Source organism: Pipistrellus kuhlii, unplaced genomic scaffold (genome assembly GCF_014108245.1).
Source record: "Pipistrellus kuhlii isolate mPipKuh1 unplaced genomic scaffold, mPipKuh1.p scaffold_m20_p_112, whole genome shotgun sequence".
NCBI lineage: Eukaryota > Metazoa > Chordata > Mammalia > Chiroptera > Vespertilionidae > Pipistrellus > Pipistrellus kuhlii.
In genome coordinates this window covers 99,680-119,567 of record NW_023425419.1, presented here as the reverse complement: position 1 = coordinate 119,567, position 19,888 = coordinate 99,680, and the positions used below count along the sequence as shown (strand labels likewise).

At 47.7% G+C, this 19,888-nt stretch overlaps 2 protein-coding genes across 5 annotated transcripts in view; both read left to right on the top strand.

Moving 5' to 3' along the window:
- Positions 1 to 19,518, top strand: part of YWHAQ (tyrosine 3-monooxygenase/tryptophan 5-monooxygenase activation protein theta) — a 30,063-nt gene extending 10,545 nt beyond the window's left edge. Inside the window, exons 3-8 of one of the 3 annotated variants that reach the window (XR_004987020.2) lie at positions 3,999 to 4,122; positions 6,719 to 6,882; positions 7,707 to 7,802; positions 9,780 to 10,163; positions 14,252 to 14,256; positions 19,507 to 19,518. Coding sequence is in view for 2 of the 3 variants with exons in the window: in XM_045579740.1 (XP_045435696.1) it covers positions 3,999 to 4,122; positions 6,719 to 6,882; positions 7,707 to 7,802; positions 9,780 to 9,839 (444 nt within the window). In the remaining variant the exon portion in view is untranslated. Of the gene's footprint in view, positions 1 to 3,998; positions 4,123 to 6,718; positions 6,883 to 7,706; positions 7,803 to 8,641; positions 8,708 to 9,779; positions 10,832 to 14,251; positions 14,257 to 19,506 lie in introns of those variants that run through there. The other 2 variants (XM_045579740.1, XM_036432546.2) reach the window with 2 other exon arrangements.
- Positions 17,292 to 19,888, top strand: part of ADAM17 (ADAM metallopeptidase domain 17) — a 34,725-nt gene continuing 32,128 nt past the window's right edge. For both annotated transcript variants that reach the window (XM_036432537.2, XM_036432540.2), the window contains exon 1: positions 17,292 to 17,566. In XM_036432537.2, coding sequence (XP_036288430.1) covers positions 17,470 to 17,566 — 97 coding nt within the window. In that variant the 5' untranslated portion in view covers positions 17,292 to 17,469. The remainder of the gene's footprint in view (positions 17,567 to 19,888) is intronic.

Sequence of the window (19,888 nt, the reverse complement as noted above, 5' to 3'; positions counted from 1 at the left end):
CTGCCCATGTCCCCTCCCCCTGGCCAGGCTGGCTGGACCCCACCCATGCACAAATTCATGCACCGGGCCTCTAAGATACACACACACACACACACACACACACACATTTAGTGGCCAGATTATTATGAGTTTAGAGATCATAATAATCTGGCCACTCGGTGTATATATGAGCACCTGGTCTGATGCTTAAGAGAAAGATTTGTGTGGTGGTGCATGGTGATTGAGATTTATATACTAAGCATGATACTGAGCAATTTGTATTCACTTATTTAATCTTCACAACAACCCCATAAAGTGGGGATTGTCATTACTTCTGTTTTATAGATGAATAAACTGAGGTACAGAGCTGTAAAAGTAAATTGCCTGGCTAGGTTTGGGGCAGATTTGTGAGTAATTACCATGTAGGTGATTGGTTAAAATCTTGCCAATAAAATCTCAAATGGCCCTGGTCTGTGTGCTCAGTGGTTAGAGTGTTGGCCCACTGAAGGGTCTCAGGTTCGATTTCTGATCAAGAGCACATTCCTGGGTTGCAGGTTCCATTCCCGTCCCCAGTGGGGCGCCTACGGAAGGCAACCAATCTGTGTCTCTCTCACATCGATGTTTCTTTTTTCTCTCTTTGCCTCCCTCCATTCTTTTCTTCCCTCCCCTCCACCCCCCATATCAATGGAAAAATACTCTCGGCTGAGGATTAACAACAACAAACCCACATCTTGTCAGGTATTTTAAAATGGATAGTAGGCTATTGAAGTATTTGAGATCCTTGATTGTTCCAATGAAATATTTTCTCCTGGGAGCAGATTATAGTTGTCAGATTTTAGCAAGATTAGCTTTAAAGGCAGACCCTTACTTGATAAAGGAAAAAAACATAAATGTCCTTAATTTTATTTATTTTTAAATGTTTTTATTGATTTGAGAGAGAGGAAGGGAGAAGGATCGAGAGAGAAACATCAACGAGAGTGCAACATCAATTGGCTGTCTCGTGCATGCCCCCCACTGAGGATCAAGCCCGCAGCCGGGCATGTGCCCTGACTGAGAATCGAACCAGTGAGCTCCTGTTTCATGGTTCGCTATCAGCCACCAATCCACACTGGCTGGGCTGTCCTTAATTTAAGACAATCCTCTAAAAGGTTGGGAAACGTGCATTAATAGCCAAGTCTCCTTTGCACACACTGACACAAGGAGCTTTTGAAATCCTGTCCTCTGTGAACATGAAGTAGACATGTGGCTACTCATCTTCTAAGGACCCTGAGTTACTCATTGGGACAGGGGAAGCCTCACGGGTTGTGGCCAGAAGGTTTTAGTAGTTACTTGATGTTTAGTTGCTGTGATTATTCTAATTGGTGACTTCTCTTTTATTCAACATTATTCCTTCCTACTCTAAGCAGATTCTCTCAGGAAAGATCTGAGCGGGAACTTCTTTGTCTGAAAATGTCTTCATTTTGCACCTGCTTTTATGTGGTGCCTTTAGCTGGTTGTAGAATTCTTTTTATTTTTTTTTATTTTTTTTAATTTTATTGATTTTTATACAGAGAGGAAGGGAGAGAGATAGAGAGTTAGAAACATCGATGAGAGAGTCATCGATCAGCTGCCTCTTGCACACCCCCTACCGGGGATATGCCCGCAACCAAGGTACATGCCCTTGACCGGAATCGAACCCGGGACCCTTCAGTCCCCAAGCCTACGCTCTATCCATTGAGCCAAACTGGTCCTGGCTGGTTGTAGAATTCTACTGGACAGTTGTTTTTCTCCGCACTTTGAAGATGCTGATGGTTCTGATGAAAACATAATGCTGCTTCTTCCTTTGTGGGTAACACGTCATTTGTCTGGTTGCCGTGTGTGTGTGTGTGTGTGTGTGTGTGTGTGTGTGATCCTTTCCCAGGGCCAGGCTAATCTTCCTGTGTCATTCCAATGTCAGTATCTGTTGCCAAAGCCAGCACTCGCTTTAAGAGTTTGTCTTGGCATTCTACAGTTTTTCATGGTGGTTTAGATATGAATTTATTTTTCTCTTCCTTGGGATTTAGTGTGCTTTTCCACTAGGAAAATTATTATCTTAATACAATTACTGTGAGTCTCAGCCATTATCTCTGAATTACATCTCTTCCTCGGAATTTGTTTTCATATTATCTTAGGTGACGTATCAGACATTGCTTTCCAATGGCATCTTTTGACCACATTTTTTTCCTTCAGTGGTCTTCTCAAGTGTTTTTTAAAAATATGTCTTCCGTTTTACCACTGTTCTGTGGGTTTTTTTGTTTGTTTTTTAAATTATAAAAGTCCTTATACCTCCAAGCTGTCTTTTTTTCTTGATTCATTGTATCGTGTCCTTTCCCCTGGCTTCTGCTTCCCTTTCTTTAATCTCTTTGCTTATTTTAATAAATAAATAACCTGAATTTATAATTCAGTCATTATGAATTCTGTTTTGTTTATATTTCCACACATGGTCCTGCCATTATTTTGAAGCCAGTCTTGGGCATCATCTGTTGAATCATAAATATTAAAATGCATATCCTTAAAAGGTTCTTTAGTCATTTTCAGCTTATTTCATGTTTTATTACACAGCTTTCATGTTTTAGGTTTTTGGGGACTAGCACCTGTTGGTTTGCTGACCCTCATCTTTTGCTTTTGAATTTGTGTGATGTACATTTGTTACCTGTCATTTAAGCTTCTTACTGGGTGTGAAGAGAAGATGCAGACAAGGGAGGAATAAGCATGTGGTGTTGAGTTTGCATTAGAGATATCACTATGAAGCAATGATTTTTCAAAAAAAACACCCAAAACTTCGCTGAAGGAGTGAACAGAATGGGGAGGCTTTTCGTTAGAATTGTTAGTGTGAGAGTTGACTATTGCATGTTATTGTTTTGATAAAAAGTAAAGCATTTTTAAAAAGTAATTCAGGAAAGTGGCTGTATCGTGTTAAGTCCGCACCCTGTGAGCTGCTGCCCGCACCCCAGCAGGCTGCCATCGTGGCCAAGGTTCGTCAGGCAGGCGACTGCCTTGGGGTGGGCACCGTGCCAAATGCTGAGCAGAATTTCATGAATGAAAACCACTAAAGACACATTTTATCAGGAAGTGGATCTGCTTACCGGTTGCCCTTTGGACTTACACCTTGGAATGACACATTAAAAACTGGAGGAACTGTGGTATTTCACAGAAGAGGAAATTCAGGAACTTGCTCTAGACTAGGGGTGTCGAACTCAATCAGAGAAGGGGCCAAAATCTAAAATCCAGCCTAAATCGCGGGCCGAATGGTTTACTGAACAGTCATAAACTGTCATTGTGATGGAAACGCAGTGGAGTGCAGTGATGACAGCGCGGTGCGGGCCACATTGCAAGGCCTGGCGGGACGGATTTGGCCCTCGGGCCTTGTGTTTGACACGTGGGTTAGAGTGTCGTCCTATGCATAGAGGGGTCAAGGGTTTGATCCCCAGTAGGGGGTGTGCAGGAGGCAGCCGATCAATGATTTTCATCATTGATGTTTCTCTCTCTCACCCTCTCCCCTCCTCTGAAATCAATAAAGAAAAAAATTATTTTATTTTTTTAAGGGAAGCCAGTTTGTGAATGCGCCCACATCTGGTTGAGTGGTTTCAGGAGGGATTGGTGCTAGAATCACATTTCTCACCTCAGACCTCAATCCAGTCAGACTCTTCTCTGCTGTCGCTCCTCCCGTATGTACTCGGGAAGCGCTAGGCAGGAAGGCACGGGTCTTCACGGATCTGGCTCCGCTCCCGAGCCTCCACGGGCTCCTCGTCACTCACTCGCCGAATGGACAGACAGGGGACGGGCAGGCTGCTTCTCCTGTTTGGTGTGATCGTGTGACCAGCTTCACCATGGGAACTGACGGCTTGTGTGAGCCAGTGTTCCCCAGTGGCAGCCGCTGGCCCTGCTCCAGCGCACGCTGTGCCTGGGGGGTTGTGGTCACGTGACCATTGGTGATGGCTGCTGTCACTGTTCTTGGCTGTAACCATAGCCTCTCACGAGTGCCTAACGCTTCATTTCAGGAATTGTTGGATAAGTATTTAATAGCCAACGCAACTAATCCAGAGAGTAAGGTCTTCTACCTGAAGATGAAGGGAGACTACTTCCGGTACCTTGCTGAGGTTGCCAGTGGTGATGATCGGAAACGTAAGTGCATTGGTTTATGGGTAAAGCTAAAATGTAAACTAGGAGGAGGGTAAATGGTATACTGTGGCCTTTTGTAACTTTTAAGAAACATTTTGGAATTTACATAAAAAAGAAAATGTTGCCTTATGTTTTCAAAAATGGATATATAGTCATGAGTTTACATTATGTGCTCTTTTAAAAAATTAAATGCGAGCTTTCTCATTTTAATCTGATGAGATTTTATTGAAAACAGGCTTTATGGCTCTTGCTTGAGGGTTTGCTGTACTGCGTGTTCAGCCCCAGTTCTTTGCATGTGTTTAGAGCGATCTTGTTAGGACCTTCAGTGTCATTACACCGGGAAACTTACCTGGGAGAGATGACACAGAATAATAGTGGCCCAGTGCACGAAATTAAAAGGGAATTAATTAGAGGAAATATTTTAATATTGCTATTTGCCCTTTCTCTATAACATAAGTGTCAGAGATGAAAGAAAGTTATTAAAATATATATGAAACTCTTCCTCCTGTCAGAGTCTGGGTGTGCCAGGGGACCCAGAGTCAAGACCCGGCCAGCCCCACCCCCATCAATACCGCCAGGTGGCGGGCGGGGCCTCACATTGTCTGGCCCGGCACTGCACTGCGGTGGAGGGTGTGCACTGGGGCTCCCCTCAGCCCCGCCAGGCGGGGAGTGCGGCCTGAGGTCCCCTGTCCCGACTCAGCGGCCACGCAGCCTCAGGTCCCTGCTAATTGCTCATTAAGGCTCATTACAGGAATTCGGCCTCCATGTGGGTGCAGCCATATTGTTATGGCGTGGCAGTTGATTTGCATATCCCCTCTTTATTATATAAATAGAAGCAGGCTGTGCCTTTCTGTTTGACACGTTAGCCACTACCTACTTTGAAGGGTAACATCATCTATAACTGCATATAACCAGGTTTCTGAGGAGAGGTAAAGTGAGTGCTAGTGCCATTACAAAACTTATCAGAAAAACAGATATGGGAAAAGAATAACCCAATTGCCTAGCTTGATTGTTTAAAAAAATCAAAGTAAATTTATTAGCAGTGAACTCCGTCTCCTGAAGTATTGGTAGCTGAGTATAAAACAGATCCTTTTAAATTTTGTGTGTGTTTTTGCTACGAATTTTATTACAGATAAACAGAGAAATTAGTTAACTCTGTTGTAACAAAATTTGTGTACTAAACTTACTGTGTTGTTGATGTATCATTTCTGTTGCCATAAAAATAACAAAACTGAACATGACAGAGCTGAACACTCAAGCATGAGCACGTTGGCCCCAGCATGAATCTGATCTCTCTTTCTGGCTTACTGGCATTTTCTAATCCCATGCATATCGATAAATACATTCTAGCGTTTGTAGACGGTCTGTGTTACAGCCTAGGAGCCGAGATGCTTTGCTCTTTGTAGTGCTTCCTTGAGTGCCAGACACCGGAGCTCCTTGGCACGTTGTGCTAACCCAGTGTGTTTAGATCAGTAAATGCCCGCTTCAGAGGAAGGGAAATGTATGCGTTTCAGGCTGCAAGGGGATCATTTCTTTGGGTCCCTATTTCCAAGGCAACATTTTTTTTCCAGAAAGGTAGCATTTTTATTAGGCCAGTAACCAACTCTGGTCAGAGCAGCCTTGGTTGTTACGTGTTGACACTTTTATATTGCTTTTCACATAATACATCTTAATTGCAAGGATCAGTATTTTTTTTTTTAAATATATTTTTATTGCTTTTGTACAGAGAGGAAGGGAGAGAGATAGAGAGTTAGAAACATCTATGATGAGAGAGAGTCATCGATCAGCTGCCACTTGCACACCCCCTACTGGGGATATGCCCGCAACCAAGGTACATGCCCTTGACCGGAATCGAACCCGGGACCCTTCAGTCCCCAAGCCGACGCTCTATCCATTGAGCCAAACCGGTTTCGGCAAGGATCAGTATTATTTCTCCAAATAAGTCACAAAAACAGAGATTTTGGTGGTGCTGATGTTGTAAAGTGTTTTCACTATTTTGAGAAGGGATATTATAGCCAATTTCATCCTCCACCCCCAGCTTTATTAAGATATTATTGGCATGTAACAAATGATTTTTAATTGCTGTGTTAGCCCCAGTGATGTAAAAATCTGATATACTATATTACTTTTTGTTTGTTTGTTTGTTTGTTTTGTTAAGCTGATAAGCCAACAACATTATAAACTGGTTCTGAGTGCTCAGTACAAGGCAATGTTTTGCTTTGCTGTGGTTTTATTTATTTATTTTATTATTATTTTTTTAAATATATTTTATTGATTTTTTACAGAGAGGAAGGGAGAGAGATAGAGAGCTAGAAACATCAACCAGCTGCCTCCTGCACACCCCCCACCGGGGATGTGTCCGCAACCAATGTACATGCCCTTGACTGGAATCAAACCCGGGACCTTTCAGTCCGCAGACTGACGTTCTACCGCTGAGCCAAACCGGTTTTGGCTGCTTTGCTGTGGTTTTAAAGGAAGGCTACAGAGAACAGTCTGGTTCTCCCGGGAGCTGGTAGCATAATGAAAGGTGTTAACATGCTGGGGACTGGGGGGTATTTTCGGTGTCCTGCTTTTTTATTTCATTCTTTTGCCTTCACAGAAACGATAGACAATTCCCAAGGGGCTTACCAAGAGGCTTTCGACATCAGCAAGAAGGAGATGCAGCCCACACACCCCATCCGCCTGGGGCTGGCTCTCAACTTCTCCGTGTTTTACTATGAGATCCTCAACAACCCCGAGCTCGCCTGCACGCTGGCCAAGACGGTGAGATGCGTGTCCAGACCCGCCTCTCCAGCCAAGGCGATTGGAGACGACAAGCACTTACTTTGCAGGCGTTTTATTTACTTGGCTATCCAGGGATGGTTTCTACTCTTCATTGGCTCTCTCCTCCTTTTTCTTACCATCACGACCGCCTACCACCACCCCTCTCAATATCTTGCTCTCTCCCAAACTGGCCAAAGAGCAGAATGATCAGAGGAGGAGGAAGAAGTGGAGGGCAAAGCCGCCAGGGTGGCTGCTAGCATAGCTGCATTCCTCAGAGGGTTCGAAAGGGAGAAAGGATGCCGGAGAGGCTCTGCAAACACAGTCTAGTTCTTATTGGTAAGAAGTCTGCTGGGCACGGCCACTGTGCTGTGTCCTGTGAGAGCACCAGGGCGTGCTGTGCCCCGGCGGGCAGCTGGCTGGGCTGGAGCTTACCGGCACACCAGGAAGGCTTCAGGCTCATTCCCGGTCAGGGCGCATAGCTAGGTTTTGGATTCTGTCTCCTTTTGGGGCACGTGGGGGAGGAGGCAACAGTTGATGTTTCTCACAGCGATGTTTCTCTTCCCCTCTCTCTAAAATCAATAAGTATATCCTCAGGGGAAGGGGTGAAAAAGAAGTTCCTGTTTACTGATAAGTACACATAGCTTTTAAGTTTAGAGTCATACTCATAAGTTCTTACACTGAGAATCTGATTCCATCGTTTTATTTTTCATTAGAGCAGAGCATAAAGTCAAAGTTCACCTATTTTTTAAAAATGGTTTGTAATGTGGACTAGCCAGGTTGCGTCGATAGGAATATGACTTACCATGGATGTTAATATCTTACAGGCTTTTGACGAGGCCATTGCAGAACTCGATACACTGAATGAAGACTCGTACAAAGACAGCACCCTCATCATGCAGTTGCTTAGGGACAACCTCACAGTGAGTTGTTCATATTTCTGTTTCCTTTTCAGGACCCAAAGTGCTGTTTCACTAGAGGCCTGGTGCACCAAACTCGTGCACTAGAGGCCTGGTGCACCAAACTCGTGCACTAGAGGCCTGGCGCACCAAACTCGTGCACTAGAGGCCTGGTGCACCAAACTCGTGCACTAGAGGCCTGGTGCACCAAACTCGTGCACTAGAGGCCTGGTGCACCAAACTCGTGCATGGGCAGGGTCCCTAGACCTGCCGGTGATCCCGTTTCCCACTTCCTCCTCCCTCACTCCCTCGGTGCCCTGCAGCTGCAGCTGGCCGCCCACCATGTTCCATGCCATCTCCTGGTGGTCAGCACATGTCATGGGAAGCAATTGAACTCCCAGTCGAACTCCCTAGGGGACACTGCATATTAGCCTTTTCTATGTATAGATTTTGGACTCCCTATCTCTTGGGGGTAGTTTCTAATAGCTATCCTTTCTCTTAGAAAATAAATTTATGGGTACATAAATAAAAGTATTACATGCTTGTCTGGGTTTTATGTCAAATGGTCATTTTATCAGATCCTCCTGAGAAGGGACTGAAGTTGCAGGGACTCATAATCAGTTCACATCACTGACTGTTTCATGGGGTGGAGATGTTCAAGTCACTCTGGAGCATTTGGTGGTTTCAGAGTTTTCTTCCTTTGGGCACAGTAGCCATGGCCAGGAAGGCACTATGGTAGGCATCCAAGCGTCTCCAGAATCGCAGGAAGTGCCTTGTTCGAATCACCTGTTCCTTTTCGAGCTGAACGTGATGTTCTTAACTTGTTTTCTCTTTATTTCTTTACCTACTACTTGGACAGGCAGATGATTATAGAAAAAATAATGAAGAAAAAATACAGGTTGAGCTTTACGTAGCTCCTTTTTATAGGTTCAAATAAATGTGATATGTCAGAACCTTGGACCGACTATGGAAGAAGGAACCCACCCCCCTGTCATAAAAATGGAGTTCGCTTTTGCTAGATAGGATTCTCCTCATCGCAGCACCATAGCCGTTCAGCTTTGATTAACAGGGAACTTGTGAGCACACTGTCTTGCCAGCCGTCAGACACGCTGTAGTTGTGGGTACAGAACCGTCAGCATAGACCGCTTCTGAGGAAGAAAGGCACGCGAGTGATGGCCCTCTTCCTGACACATCGTCGTGCCGGCGGGTCTTCACTGGTTTTGTTTTCTCTATGGAGACAGTTCTCCGGGGATATTTGTTTTATTTATGTTAGTATCTTAACAATAGCTTAGAGACTATATAAGATTCCAGCTTTTCTGAAATTCAAGCACTGTCTTCATATTGGTCTAATAGAAATCCATTTTGTGAGCTATTGATTATAGTTGAGTAATATTGACTGTCCCATTTTCATTCCGTCAATCCATCCTAAAATTAGATCCTTCAGATTAGTTGGGTTTGTTTTGATGTCCTGCCTAGTTCATGAATCCTTGTGTCTTCATGCACACCTCTGCAGCGACTCTAAGTGAGTTAGCATTTTGCACTATATGATAGCTCTGCAGATACTTGGAATAGTTATTATGATCACAGTCCTCCCCCTTAAGATGTTTTTGCCTTATTAATCTCAAATTATATTTCAGTAGTGCTTTCATGAAGACCTTTGGGCTGCTGGGAATGAGAGAACAATAAATTCTAAGGCTGTTCCCTTGCTTTTTTCTGAATTTGTAGTACTTATAAAGAGGAAACTGTCAAAGCTGCTCAGGTAGTGTGTGTGTGTGTGTGTGTGTGTGTGTGTGTGACTTTGTGACTGCATTGTGAACAATCTGCAGGGATCCCTTTGGGGAGGAGCTGGTGGCATTTGGGTTTTGAGAACTAGCTTTCAGTCTTAGTCATCATCTCTGTTCAAATACTTGAGTGCTTTCGGAATTACATTCCGATGTCAGGGTAGGACTTGATGTAGCTGTCTGCTCCGGAAGTAGTAACCTAGTCCGCTCTCTTTCCTAGTTATGGACGTCGGACAGCGCAGGAGAAGAATGTGACGCGGCCGAAGGCGCCGAAAACTGACTGCCGACAGGGTGATGTCCTCCTTCCCTCCAGAAACCTCTGTGCACATCTCCATTCCTTCCTCCATGTGGATTTCCCGGAGCAAAGAAACCACCATGTGTATGGAATCAACGTTCCTAGTCTTTCACACGCAGCTGTGGGAAACTCCACTCCCTGATTTGTTTGTCTTGGCCTTCCTGGTGTGCAGTTACTGCTGTAGAAAAGTATTAATAGCTCCATTTCACATAAACAAGTACTCCCAAACGCGTATGTAGAGGACTAAAAATGTATTCGGTATTTAAGTAATCTGAACCAGTTCTGCAAGTGACTGTGTTTTGTATTACTGTGAGGATATGAAAATGTAGTTAATTACATTTAAAGAGTGTTTTACATAACTTCTTAATTCCTACATTCCCTCCCTTACTCTTCGGGGGTTTCCTATCCGTGAGCAAGTTTCCATGTTCTTAATGTATTCCTTAGGGCGGGAATCCGGAAGCATCAGATTGAATGGGAAAGCGTTTGGTAATTCTGGGCTGCGGGTCACAAACAGAAATGCCTCCTGTGTCACAGGGTGGAGGTCTCGGTAGCTGTGACACCGGGAGTTTCCTTATCCACTCATTTGCTGCTGTTTCAGTTGACAACTTCCCTTCCTAATAAAAACTCACTCACACCTTCTGCCTTTGTAGTTCTGGTGTTCACTTTACTAGGTAATAAAGTAGCATGATGCTGCCAGAATACAAGCGTTGCTTTTGGCAAATTAAAGTGCATGTCATTTCTTAATACCGTAGAATGGGGAAATAAAGTACACAAGTCCAAGTTTAAAATTTTAGTACTTTTCCATGCAAATTTGTACACATGTGAGAGGGTGTCCAGTGTGTCTAGCGATTGTTATTTAGAGAGTTGGACCACTATTGTGTGTGGCTGATCATTGTAGTCCCAAATAAGCCTTGTGAAAATGTCATGCCCTATGTAACAGCAGAGAACCGTAAAATAAAATTGCATTTTATAAACCATTTCCTATGGCTTTGCAACATTGGCATACTCCGATTTTAAAGGACTACTATCTGAAGTTTATTGATACCTCCCTTTATCTTCTGTAAAATGTAGTGGATCCCCATACCTTTGCATTGTGATACGCCGTCCAGGGCCGTGAAATTGGCTAACTTCTCAGAGGGGGTGTTTTAGGCATAGGCAGTGCGTGGACCATCTCTTCCTCATGTAAATGGTCTCCAGCTAATGCTCCATGGAGTAAAGTGGACATTTTCAAACTAGCGAAGCTAACTGTGGTTCTGAATGCTTTGGCTGGTGTGGATTGTGCTTCAGTGGATGGCCGGCAGAATGGCAGAGGACAACATACCTTGTTTAGTTGTACCATTGGTGAGTCCACGTAATTTTGTTTTTATAGCATCAAAGTCAAAAGATAATCTGAAAAACCAGCAGTGTAAGATTAATTCTTTATCTCCAAAATGGGACTGCAAAAAGGTTTCATTTGCACTGGATCTGTTTCCTGAGGGGAAATGAAAAGATGGGATTGAATGGGACATGGGGAACTACTCATTTAAATAAGATTATTAGGGCTTTGGTCCACAAAAACCTACATCAGTAAGACCCTTTTACTTTATGAAGTACGAAACATTTTTTGTTAATGAGGGAGAAGTATATCTAAAATTAGAACTTGACACAGGCATCTGAATCCATTGTTCCCTAACAGCTTGCAAACAGAATACTTCAAATTCCACACAAGATGCTGCAAGCCTGAGTGCACGCTGCGGTCTGGACACCGAGTTTGGATCCTTTCCGTCAGAGAGGAAGTCCGTGAATTTCTCTTCCAGGTATATGTTTTATGTTTGAGAGCAAAGAAAACATTGCCGTACTGCCTTTTTCTGAGGCCACTTTAAGAATCACTAAGATGACAGAAAAAGGGAAAAACTCACAAAGATGAAAACAGCAAAAGGAAAATCTAATGAGTCTTCCATTATAAAGCAGTCACTTATTGAATTGTTACTAAATTAACCAAACTACATATTCAGTGGAACATTTATAATCAAGTTTTCTCAGTGTTCTTGTTTTTCATTGTATGGAAATTAAAGAGAAAAACATAATTTAAAATATATGAGGTAAATTTCTACACAAATAGCAGAATTTAATAAAATTAGTAGCACCTGAACCTAATTGTCTGGTTCCAACATTTGAAATCGTTTTGTAATACCAATGACACAAGCTCATTATCATAAAAAAACAACATATTAATACCTCAACTAAACAGGATGGGTCCTCTGTAACATACATGCAAAGACTATAAAGAAAAATTTCAGCCGAAACTGGTTTGGCTCAATGGATAGAGCGTCGGCTTGGGGACTGAAAGGTCCCGGGTTCGATTCCGGTCAAGGGCATGTACCTTGGTTGCGGGCATATCCCCAGTAGGGGGTGTGCAAGAGGCAGCTGATCGATGACTCTCTCTCATCTATGTTTCTAACTCTATCTCCCTTCCTCTCTGTACAAAATTAATAAAATATATTAAAAAGAAAAAAAAAATTTCAGCCCTAACTGGTGTGGCTCAGTGGATAGAGCATGGGCCTGCAGACTCAAGGGTTCCAGGTTCGGTTCCCGTCAAGGGCATGTACCTTGGCTTCGGCCACACCTCCAGTGGGGAATGTGCAGGAGGTGGCTGATTGATGCTTCTAACTCTCTCCCTTTCTCTCTAAAAAATAAATAAAAAATATTTTTTAAAATTTCAGTAGGCATGGGAGCACCATCGTGGGATATTAAAAAGTTACCGCTTGCCCAGCAGGTGTATAGCTCAGCGCTGAGTATCCGATTCCCAGTCAGGACACGTGCTCAGGTTGCAAGCTCGATCCCCAGTAGGGGGCGTGCGGGAGGCAGTGGTTAATTGTGAATTGCCCAGGTATCTGCCTGAAGAGCAGGCTATTTTGGCTCCCTGCTTTAAGAGTTGGCAACTTTTTTGGCAACTTTATAAAGGGCCCAGCCCCTGTGTCTCCGCGAATCCCCCCAGCTCGGCCTCCTCACACAGACGGGGGGTTTGTGGGACTCTGCTGAGAACTCAGAGGGGGAGGGGACACCCTCCCAGGTGGGGGGCGGGGTGGTCTACATTTGGGGATGGAGGGAAGGTTTAAAGCCTTTTGGAGATAGAGTGTTTACAGAAACTTTACATCTGTCTTGTATTGTAGTTAGAACATTTGACCGTTTTTTTGTTGTTTGTTTTTTACCGTTTTTTCTTTAAAATATCACGTAGGAATTACGTATTCACAAAGCTCTCTGCACCCCTATGTTCATTCCAGCATCATTCTCGGCGGCCTGCGGTGGAGACGGGATAAAGATGTGGTCCGTGTCCACACGGAACACCATCCGCCGTAAGAAGGGATGGAATCACCGTCTACAACAACACGAGTAACCTTGAGGGTGTTACACGCAGTGAAATAAGTCAGAAAAAGCGAAGGGCCACCTGTGGGATCTAAAACAAGCTCGTGAGCAGAGCGGCGGTGGTCGCCGGAGCGGGTAGGAGGAGAAGGGGGCCCTAAGGTGAGGCACAGCAGATCTGACGACGTGAGCACACAGGCCGCATACAGGTCTAGCTGTTCATGTTGGCCAATGTCACCCCAATAATTTTAATTAAAATAATTAGTTTTTAGTAAAATGTTTGGTGGGGACTTTAAAGATTTATAAAATTGATTTTGAGAGAGAGAAACATCGATTGATGGCCTCCTGCATGTGCCCGGACCAGGGATTGAACCTGTAATTCAGGTATGTGCCAGGATTGGGAATTAAACTGTCCTGGTTCATAGGATGATGCTCAGCTGAGCCACACCGGCCCGGCCAGATCAGTGCTTTTATAAACTTATCCACAGTTAGTGGATAGTGAGTCAAAGCCTTTTTTTTTTTTTTTAAGTGAAATAGAGTGGGAAATACATGCGTGTCAATAGGATGACTTCTGAGAAATCAGGTTTTCTATATGTGAGGAGCAGATTGTGAGGTGGAATAGGTTTCAGGTGAGTGAAAGCCATTTCCTCCCAGTCTGTCCCGAGCTTGCCTGTTTGACGCGAGGGAGGGATGTCAGTTTCTAACGGGGCACGAGGGTCCCCCACTGCGGGGAGCTGGGCCCTGGGACACGCAATGCGCTGTCGGAAAAAGAGGGAGTGTCTTCAGAGCGATCCTCATCCTACATCCCTCCCTCCCTCCCTCCCCTTGTTAAGTAGATTGAGAGCCTCTTAGGAGCCATGGATGGTGCCGGGTACTAGCACTTGTAACTACAGCGCCTAGTGTCTCAGCTTCAGTTTTCTTAAAAGATGAGCACCTCTCCTGCCCGGGAGCCCCAGTGCAGGGCTGTCCTGCGTGTGTGTGGGGAGCTGGGGGGGATCCGGGGTGGGAAAGAAGTGAGGAGCGAGTCGGCCTCATTTCAGGATCGGAAAGTTCAGGTGAAGTGAAGCCAGCGCTGTGGATAAGAGAGCCAGCCACACTTCCAGCAGACCTATTGCCCTAGATTTTCAAGGACAAACACAAAAGGAAAGTGACAGTGTAACTTGGGAACGCAGAGTTAAAAGGGACGAAACTATTAGGCAGCGGTCTCGCTCCTAATTAGCCTTCTCTGGTGGAACAGACCGGAGGCGGCGGAGAGACATGCAGAGCCTGTTTCTCAAGAGCCACCTGGTCATCGCTCCAGCAGCCTCCGAGGCCCTGCGGGCTCGCTCAAAGGTGCTAGGGTGCTGTGTGACAAGTGCCCGTGGCTGTGGCCGCTGGCTAGGACCTGGGACTTGGAAGAGTAAGGGCTGAAGTGCAGATTGGTCAGGCGAGAGAAAACATTCTCCTGCTGCCCGCGAAGGTGGAAAGCGGAGTGGGGAGACGTGGGGAGTGAGTGAGGTTTCCTCTCTGGGGGGTCCAAACCCGCCATTGGTTCCTTTCGCCGCTGACTAGAGATATACAGGATGTCCCCCCAAATGTATACACACTTGGAATACCTACTAATTCCAATGGAGTTAAGCATGAAAAGAAAGGAAAAACCATGGAGCTGTCATCTGTTAAAAGTGCGGGCACAAAGCCGGTAGTCAGACATTCCCCAAGGGGTACCGGATTAGAGAGGGCGCAGGCCGGACTGAGGGCCCTGTGCATGAATTTCATGCACCGGGCCTCTAGACTTATTTTACTTAGCATCATGTCCTCCAGGCTCATCCAGGATGTTGCAAATGGCAGGACTTCCTCTCTCTTAGGGCCAAAAAATACCCCACTGCAGGTAGATACCACCACTTTCCCACCGACCTGTTCACCACCAACCCTTGGCTTGTTTCTGTATCTTAGCTGGTATGAATGTTATGTCATGAGCTCAGGAGGGCAGACACTCCCCGTTTTCTTCCATTCCCCTGGAGGCGCCATTCTTTCAACGCTGGCATAATTGTCAGATTTAAGCATCCAACAACTGAGTGCGGGTTCTCTGAAGAGACTAAGTATTAATAGGACAGGCCTTCAATTAAGGCCTTGGCCGCTGCAGAGCTGGAGGGTAATTGGTGCCAGGCTCCCTGTGGGACCTGCCAGCCCAGGAGGAGGGACTGTTGGCCACTTTGGACCTGAGGTAATTTCAAACGGGCACACGTTTCCATTTTCCTCTTCGTCCCATCTGCTCTCTGTGATCAGTTTTTCATGTGGTTCAATTACTCAGATCTCAGGGGATGGGGAAGGGTTCATAAGGAAAGAACCAACACATCCACATATTTTGTATGGCATACGATATCTAGGAGATATGACACCCTGTTTACTAGTACAGGTCCGGGTTAGCCATTGAAATAATTCTGTGATGAAGGCATGGATGCCTGGTAAGAAGAGTGATGAAAAATGGAGAAATGGTTACTAAAATTTTAGCAGTGAACCTTCTTGAAATACCACCTTCAAGGAAATGGCTGGTTTCCTTTTCTTGTTGAACCTGGGGAAACATTCCAGCTTCAAGGAGGCCTGGTTATTTATTTTCTTGTTCATCATAACAATTCCCTTTATCAGCGAGAATCCTCAAGTATTCTGCTTTGCATAATATACTCTAGGCATAATATACTTTTCCATTTTCTTTCTAAAAACATCTGAAATAGATGACAATTTCTGGACTAAAATCTTGAGTTCTTGGGATGTGACTTTGTATATCGGTTTATTCCAGCAAGTGGGTCTGTTGTCTGATAGAGATTTGTGGATTGACCCTACATCTTGCAGTGTTAGTTTCACAGGTTTATCAACTGGAAAAAAAGCATATGGATCTAGAAATAACTAGCATTTTAGAAAGAGTAACAAATGCTCTATCCTATATAATAAAAGCCTAATATGCTAAGTGTTTGGTCGTCAGGTTGGCTATTCAACCAATCAAAGCTTAATATGCTAATGATATGCTAAGGCCACTCAATGGCTTGCTATGAAGTACACTGACTATAAGGGGGCAGATGGTCAATGCAGGAGCTGCCCCCTGGTGGTCAGTGCGCTCCCACAGGGAGCCAGGCTCAGTGGCAGTACTTGGGAACTAGTTTTGAGACTTGACCAGGCGGGACTGATACTTTATTCCTAACAACCGCTGTCTCTGCAGTGGGAAATGTGCTGTGTCCTACTTGCACCAGCTCTGGTTGAACCAAAATAGCACTACACACCCATTATTAGCAGGCTTTACTCAGCACCATCCACACCCGGCTCCGGAGCTAAGATGCACAGGACTGCAATGCGAAGCAGCACACACTGCCTTGGGAAGTGCAGTCCCAGCTGAAGCGGCCATCGGACTGCATTTTAGTAAGAGCTGATGGAGTCTAGCTTGTGTTCACACCCGGGGCGAGGAGGCCGAAGGTCCTAGTTTCTTGGAAAGCTTGCCGAGCCGCGAGCTCAGCGGGGCCACAGGGAGGAGGGCAGCTCCCGCTGATTTCCCTGCACAAGGCCTCCCGTTCCCGGGATGGAGGCCGAAGGCTCCGCGGGCCTGGCACAGGGAGGGGAGCCCCATCGGCCTGGACGCACGCTCCCCAGGGGTGGGCGCCGCCTCCTCCGGGGAGCCGGGTCCTCGCCCTTCGATTTGGTTTTTGGGTCATTCCCTGGAGCACCCAGGGCCAGGCGCCCTCCCGTGCAGGGCGGGGTCCGGGCGGTCCCCGCAGCTCCTTTAGGGAAACGGATCCCAACCTGCGCGGGGCCTCAGCGAGGGAGGAGGCCGGACGTGCCTTCGCGGGCTGCTCCCAGGCGGCCGCCTCCCTCGCGGCGGTCACCCGGGGACAGCGGTCACCCGGGGACAGAGGCGAGGGCCGGCCGGGTCAAGCAGGGACGTCGCGGGCCCCGTCCGGACAGGCGCCGGCGGGCCGGAAGGGGCGGGCGGAGGGACGGCCAGGGGGCGGGGCACTGGCGCGGGGCGGGGCGAGCCGGGTCCTCCCGGCATGCCGCGCGGCACGCGGCTTCCGCTAGTGGGCGGTGCGGGCGGCGGCGGCGGCCGGAAGTGGGCTCGGCCGGCCTCTGGGAGCGCCGCCTGCACTTCCGGGCCTGGAGTCCGGCTCCAGAGTTCCTGTAGGCGGCGCGGGAGGAACAATCGGTGTGAGGGGCCGGGCCGGGCGGATCCCTCCGGCCCGATGTGAGCGGCTGGCGCCCCGAACCCCCGTCCGGCGAGGCTGCCCGCGGCGGGCCGGTGCCCGGGACCATGAGGCAGTGGCTGCTCCTCCTGACCAGCGTGGTGCCGCTGGCGCTGGCGCCGCCACCTCCGGGCCCGCCGGGCCCGGGCTCCCCGCCGCGGCTCGGTAAGAGCGGAGTCGGCCGGGCCGGGCCGGGGGCTGCTCCGGGGAAGCGCCGGCGCCGGGGCAGGCGGAGGGCGGTGCGGGCGGCTCGGCGCTCGGGGCCCGCGAGGCGGCTGGTCCGTGGGCGGGAAGGGGGCCGCAGGCGGCTCGGGGGACCGCGGCCGGGGGATAGCTCGGGGGAGGGGCCGGCCGGGGGCCGGCTGGCGTCTGGAGGGGTTCCGTTAGCGCTGCTCCCGCGGAAGCCTGGCGGGAAGCCGGGGCGGACACTCACGTTGGCTTCACTTTGGGACCCGCGGGAGCGTGTACTTGGTTCAAATGGAACCTCCCGGAGGTGCGGGGCTGGGGACCCACCTGCCGAGTCCTCTCTGCCGCCGCCGCTGCCGCGGAGGCCTCCCGGCCGGTCAGGGAGCGGGCAGGCGGCCCACGCGCTCAGTTTGAGCCCAGAAAGCAGGGGGTCCTTGTTCAGATGGCCTACGACAGTGGTCGGCAGACTGCGGCTCTTTGGCCCCTTGAGTGTACCTCGATCAGATTGAGGATGTTGTTAGCAGAGGCCAGCTTAGGAGGACCCTCCTTAAGTTGATAACAATGGACCCACCTATGTAGTTTACGTTTAAAAAGTCTGGCTCTCCAAAGAAATGTCAGTCGTTGTCCTGCTGATGTTTGGCTCTGTGGACTAATGAGTTGCCGACCGCTGCCCTACAAGATTGGGTTTTAAGGATGGTGGCCATCACAGGCGGGCAGTGGATAGCAGGCTCCTAGGCTGCCCCCAGCAGAGGAAAGCCGTGTGTTTTTGTGTGCAAAGGGCAGAACCCTGGGGCCAGGAAAAGGCATGTGTGTGTGTGTCTCCCCCCCTTCCCCCTTTTACTCAACGGGCATTTGAGGAGCACCTCCTGGATGTTGGCTTATGTGTGGCTTCGGAACCCCAAGGTCGGACAACATCCGTCTCCGCACACTAGGTTGTAAGCAGACATTCTGGAACGGCCTGGAAGACAGCAGAGGACACACCTGACAGACGGTGTACCTCGGGGGGAACGGAAGCCAGCCTGGGAGGGCGAGGCGGGCTCCTTGGAGGGTTAGTGGGTCCGGAGGGAAAGTCAGGACGCTCCTGTGGGGCACTGCGGTGGTTGGCATTAACCTGAGGGCCCTGCCTCGCGTTTTACAAGCAGCAGCAGGAGAAATGAGCCCGGTGTAGTGAGCGGTCAGGGTCCCACGGTGATAAATATGTCTTGTGGGTATTTTTTCTTTTGAAGAGCATTGATTTCTGTGTGCTTTTAATGGCTCAGGATATAATTTGGTGCTTACTTTAACCCCACCATTATTTAGGTTGAATTGGTCAAGACCAATAAATAGTTTCATAATTAAAGAGCGTGGTTTATTGTTTATTGGCTGACTTGCCCTTTACCTGTTACCGCAGCTGCCGCTCTGAAGCTGGGGTTTGAATCCCGGCTCTGGAGGACTCAGTCCCCCGGAATGATTTCGGTGGAACTGTTAGGAATTGCGTAACTTCGGGAAGTTCTGAGTCATGCGAGCCTAGTCATGAGCGTATCTGGGAGAAGTTGCAGCTGGGTGTATAAGTCTCACTTTGATTTCAAAAGTGGTTTCTCTTTGTGTTACTTTTAATAAAAAGAGGATGTCGTGGGCGGAAAGAAAAAAATGTAGGTCACGGGTGAGAGGTGGAAGCTGTGCCTGCAGCGTGATTTAGAGATTTAGAAACGTCCTGAAGTTTCTGTGCGGGACCCTCCGCCTCGCGCTGCCTGTCTCCTGACTGTCAGCACCATTTCGCTCAGTGCTTGGGCACCTGGCGCTCTCTCGATGTTAATTCTGCTTTCAGCCTGCATTCTTTCAACCCAAACACATAAGCACCCTCACTGTTCCAGGGGAGACTTAAAGCAGCCCTGCTGTGTAGCCGTCAGAGAAGAGCTGTGTTCCTAGAACAGAAGGAGGAGGCGAGTGTACAGAGCCATGGTGGGGAAGGAGAGTCCTGCCCCCCCAGGGTTTTCCAGAACCCTGAGTGGAGGTGTCCTTGCAGGCAGGTGTGGTGGATTCGGGTTCTTCACCATTTCCTGCTTATAGAGATGGTGAGTGTTGTAGTGGGAAGTATAACTTGGGGAAAGTATGAGGAAGGGGCCGGCAGGCTTCAGGGAGGTAGGGGATAGGGGAGTGAAAGGAAGTGCTTCTTCCTGTATCCCCTTAGTTCTTGGCCTAAAACCAAGCAAGGCCATGGCTGTCTTCCTCCCAACACCTCCCTCTCTCTCTCTCTCTCTCTCTCTCTCTTTCTCTCTCCCCCCCCCCCCTTTAACTTGTGTAAGTTCTGACAGATCTCTT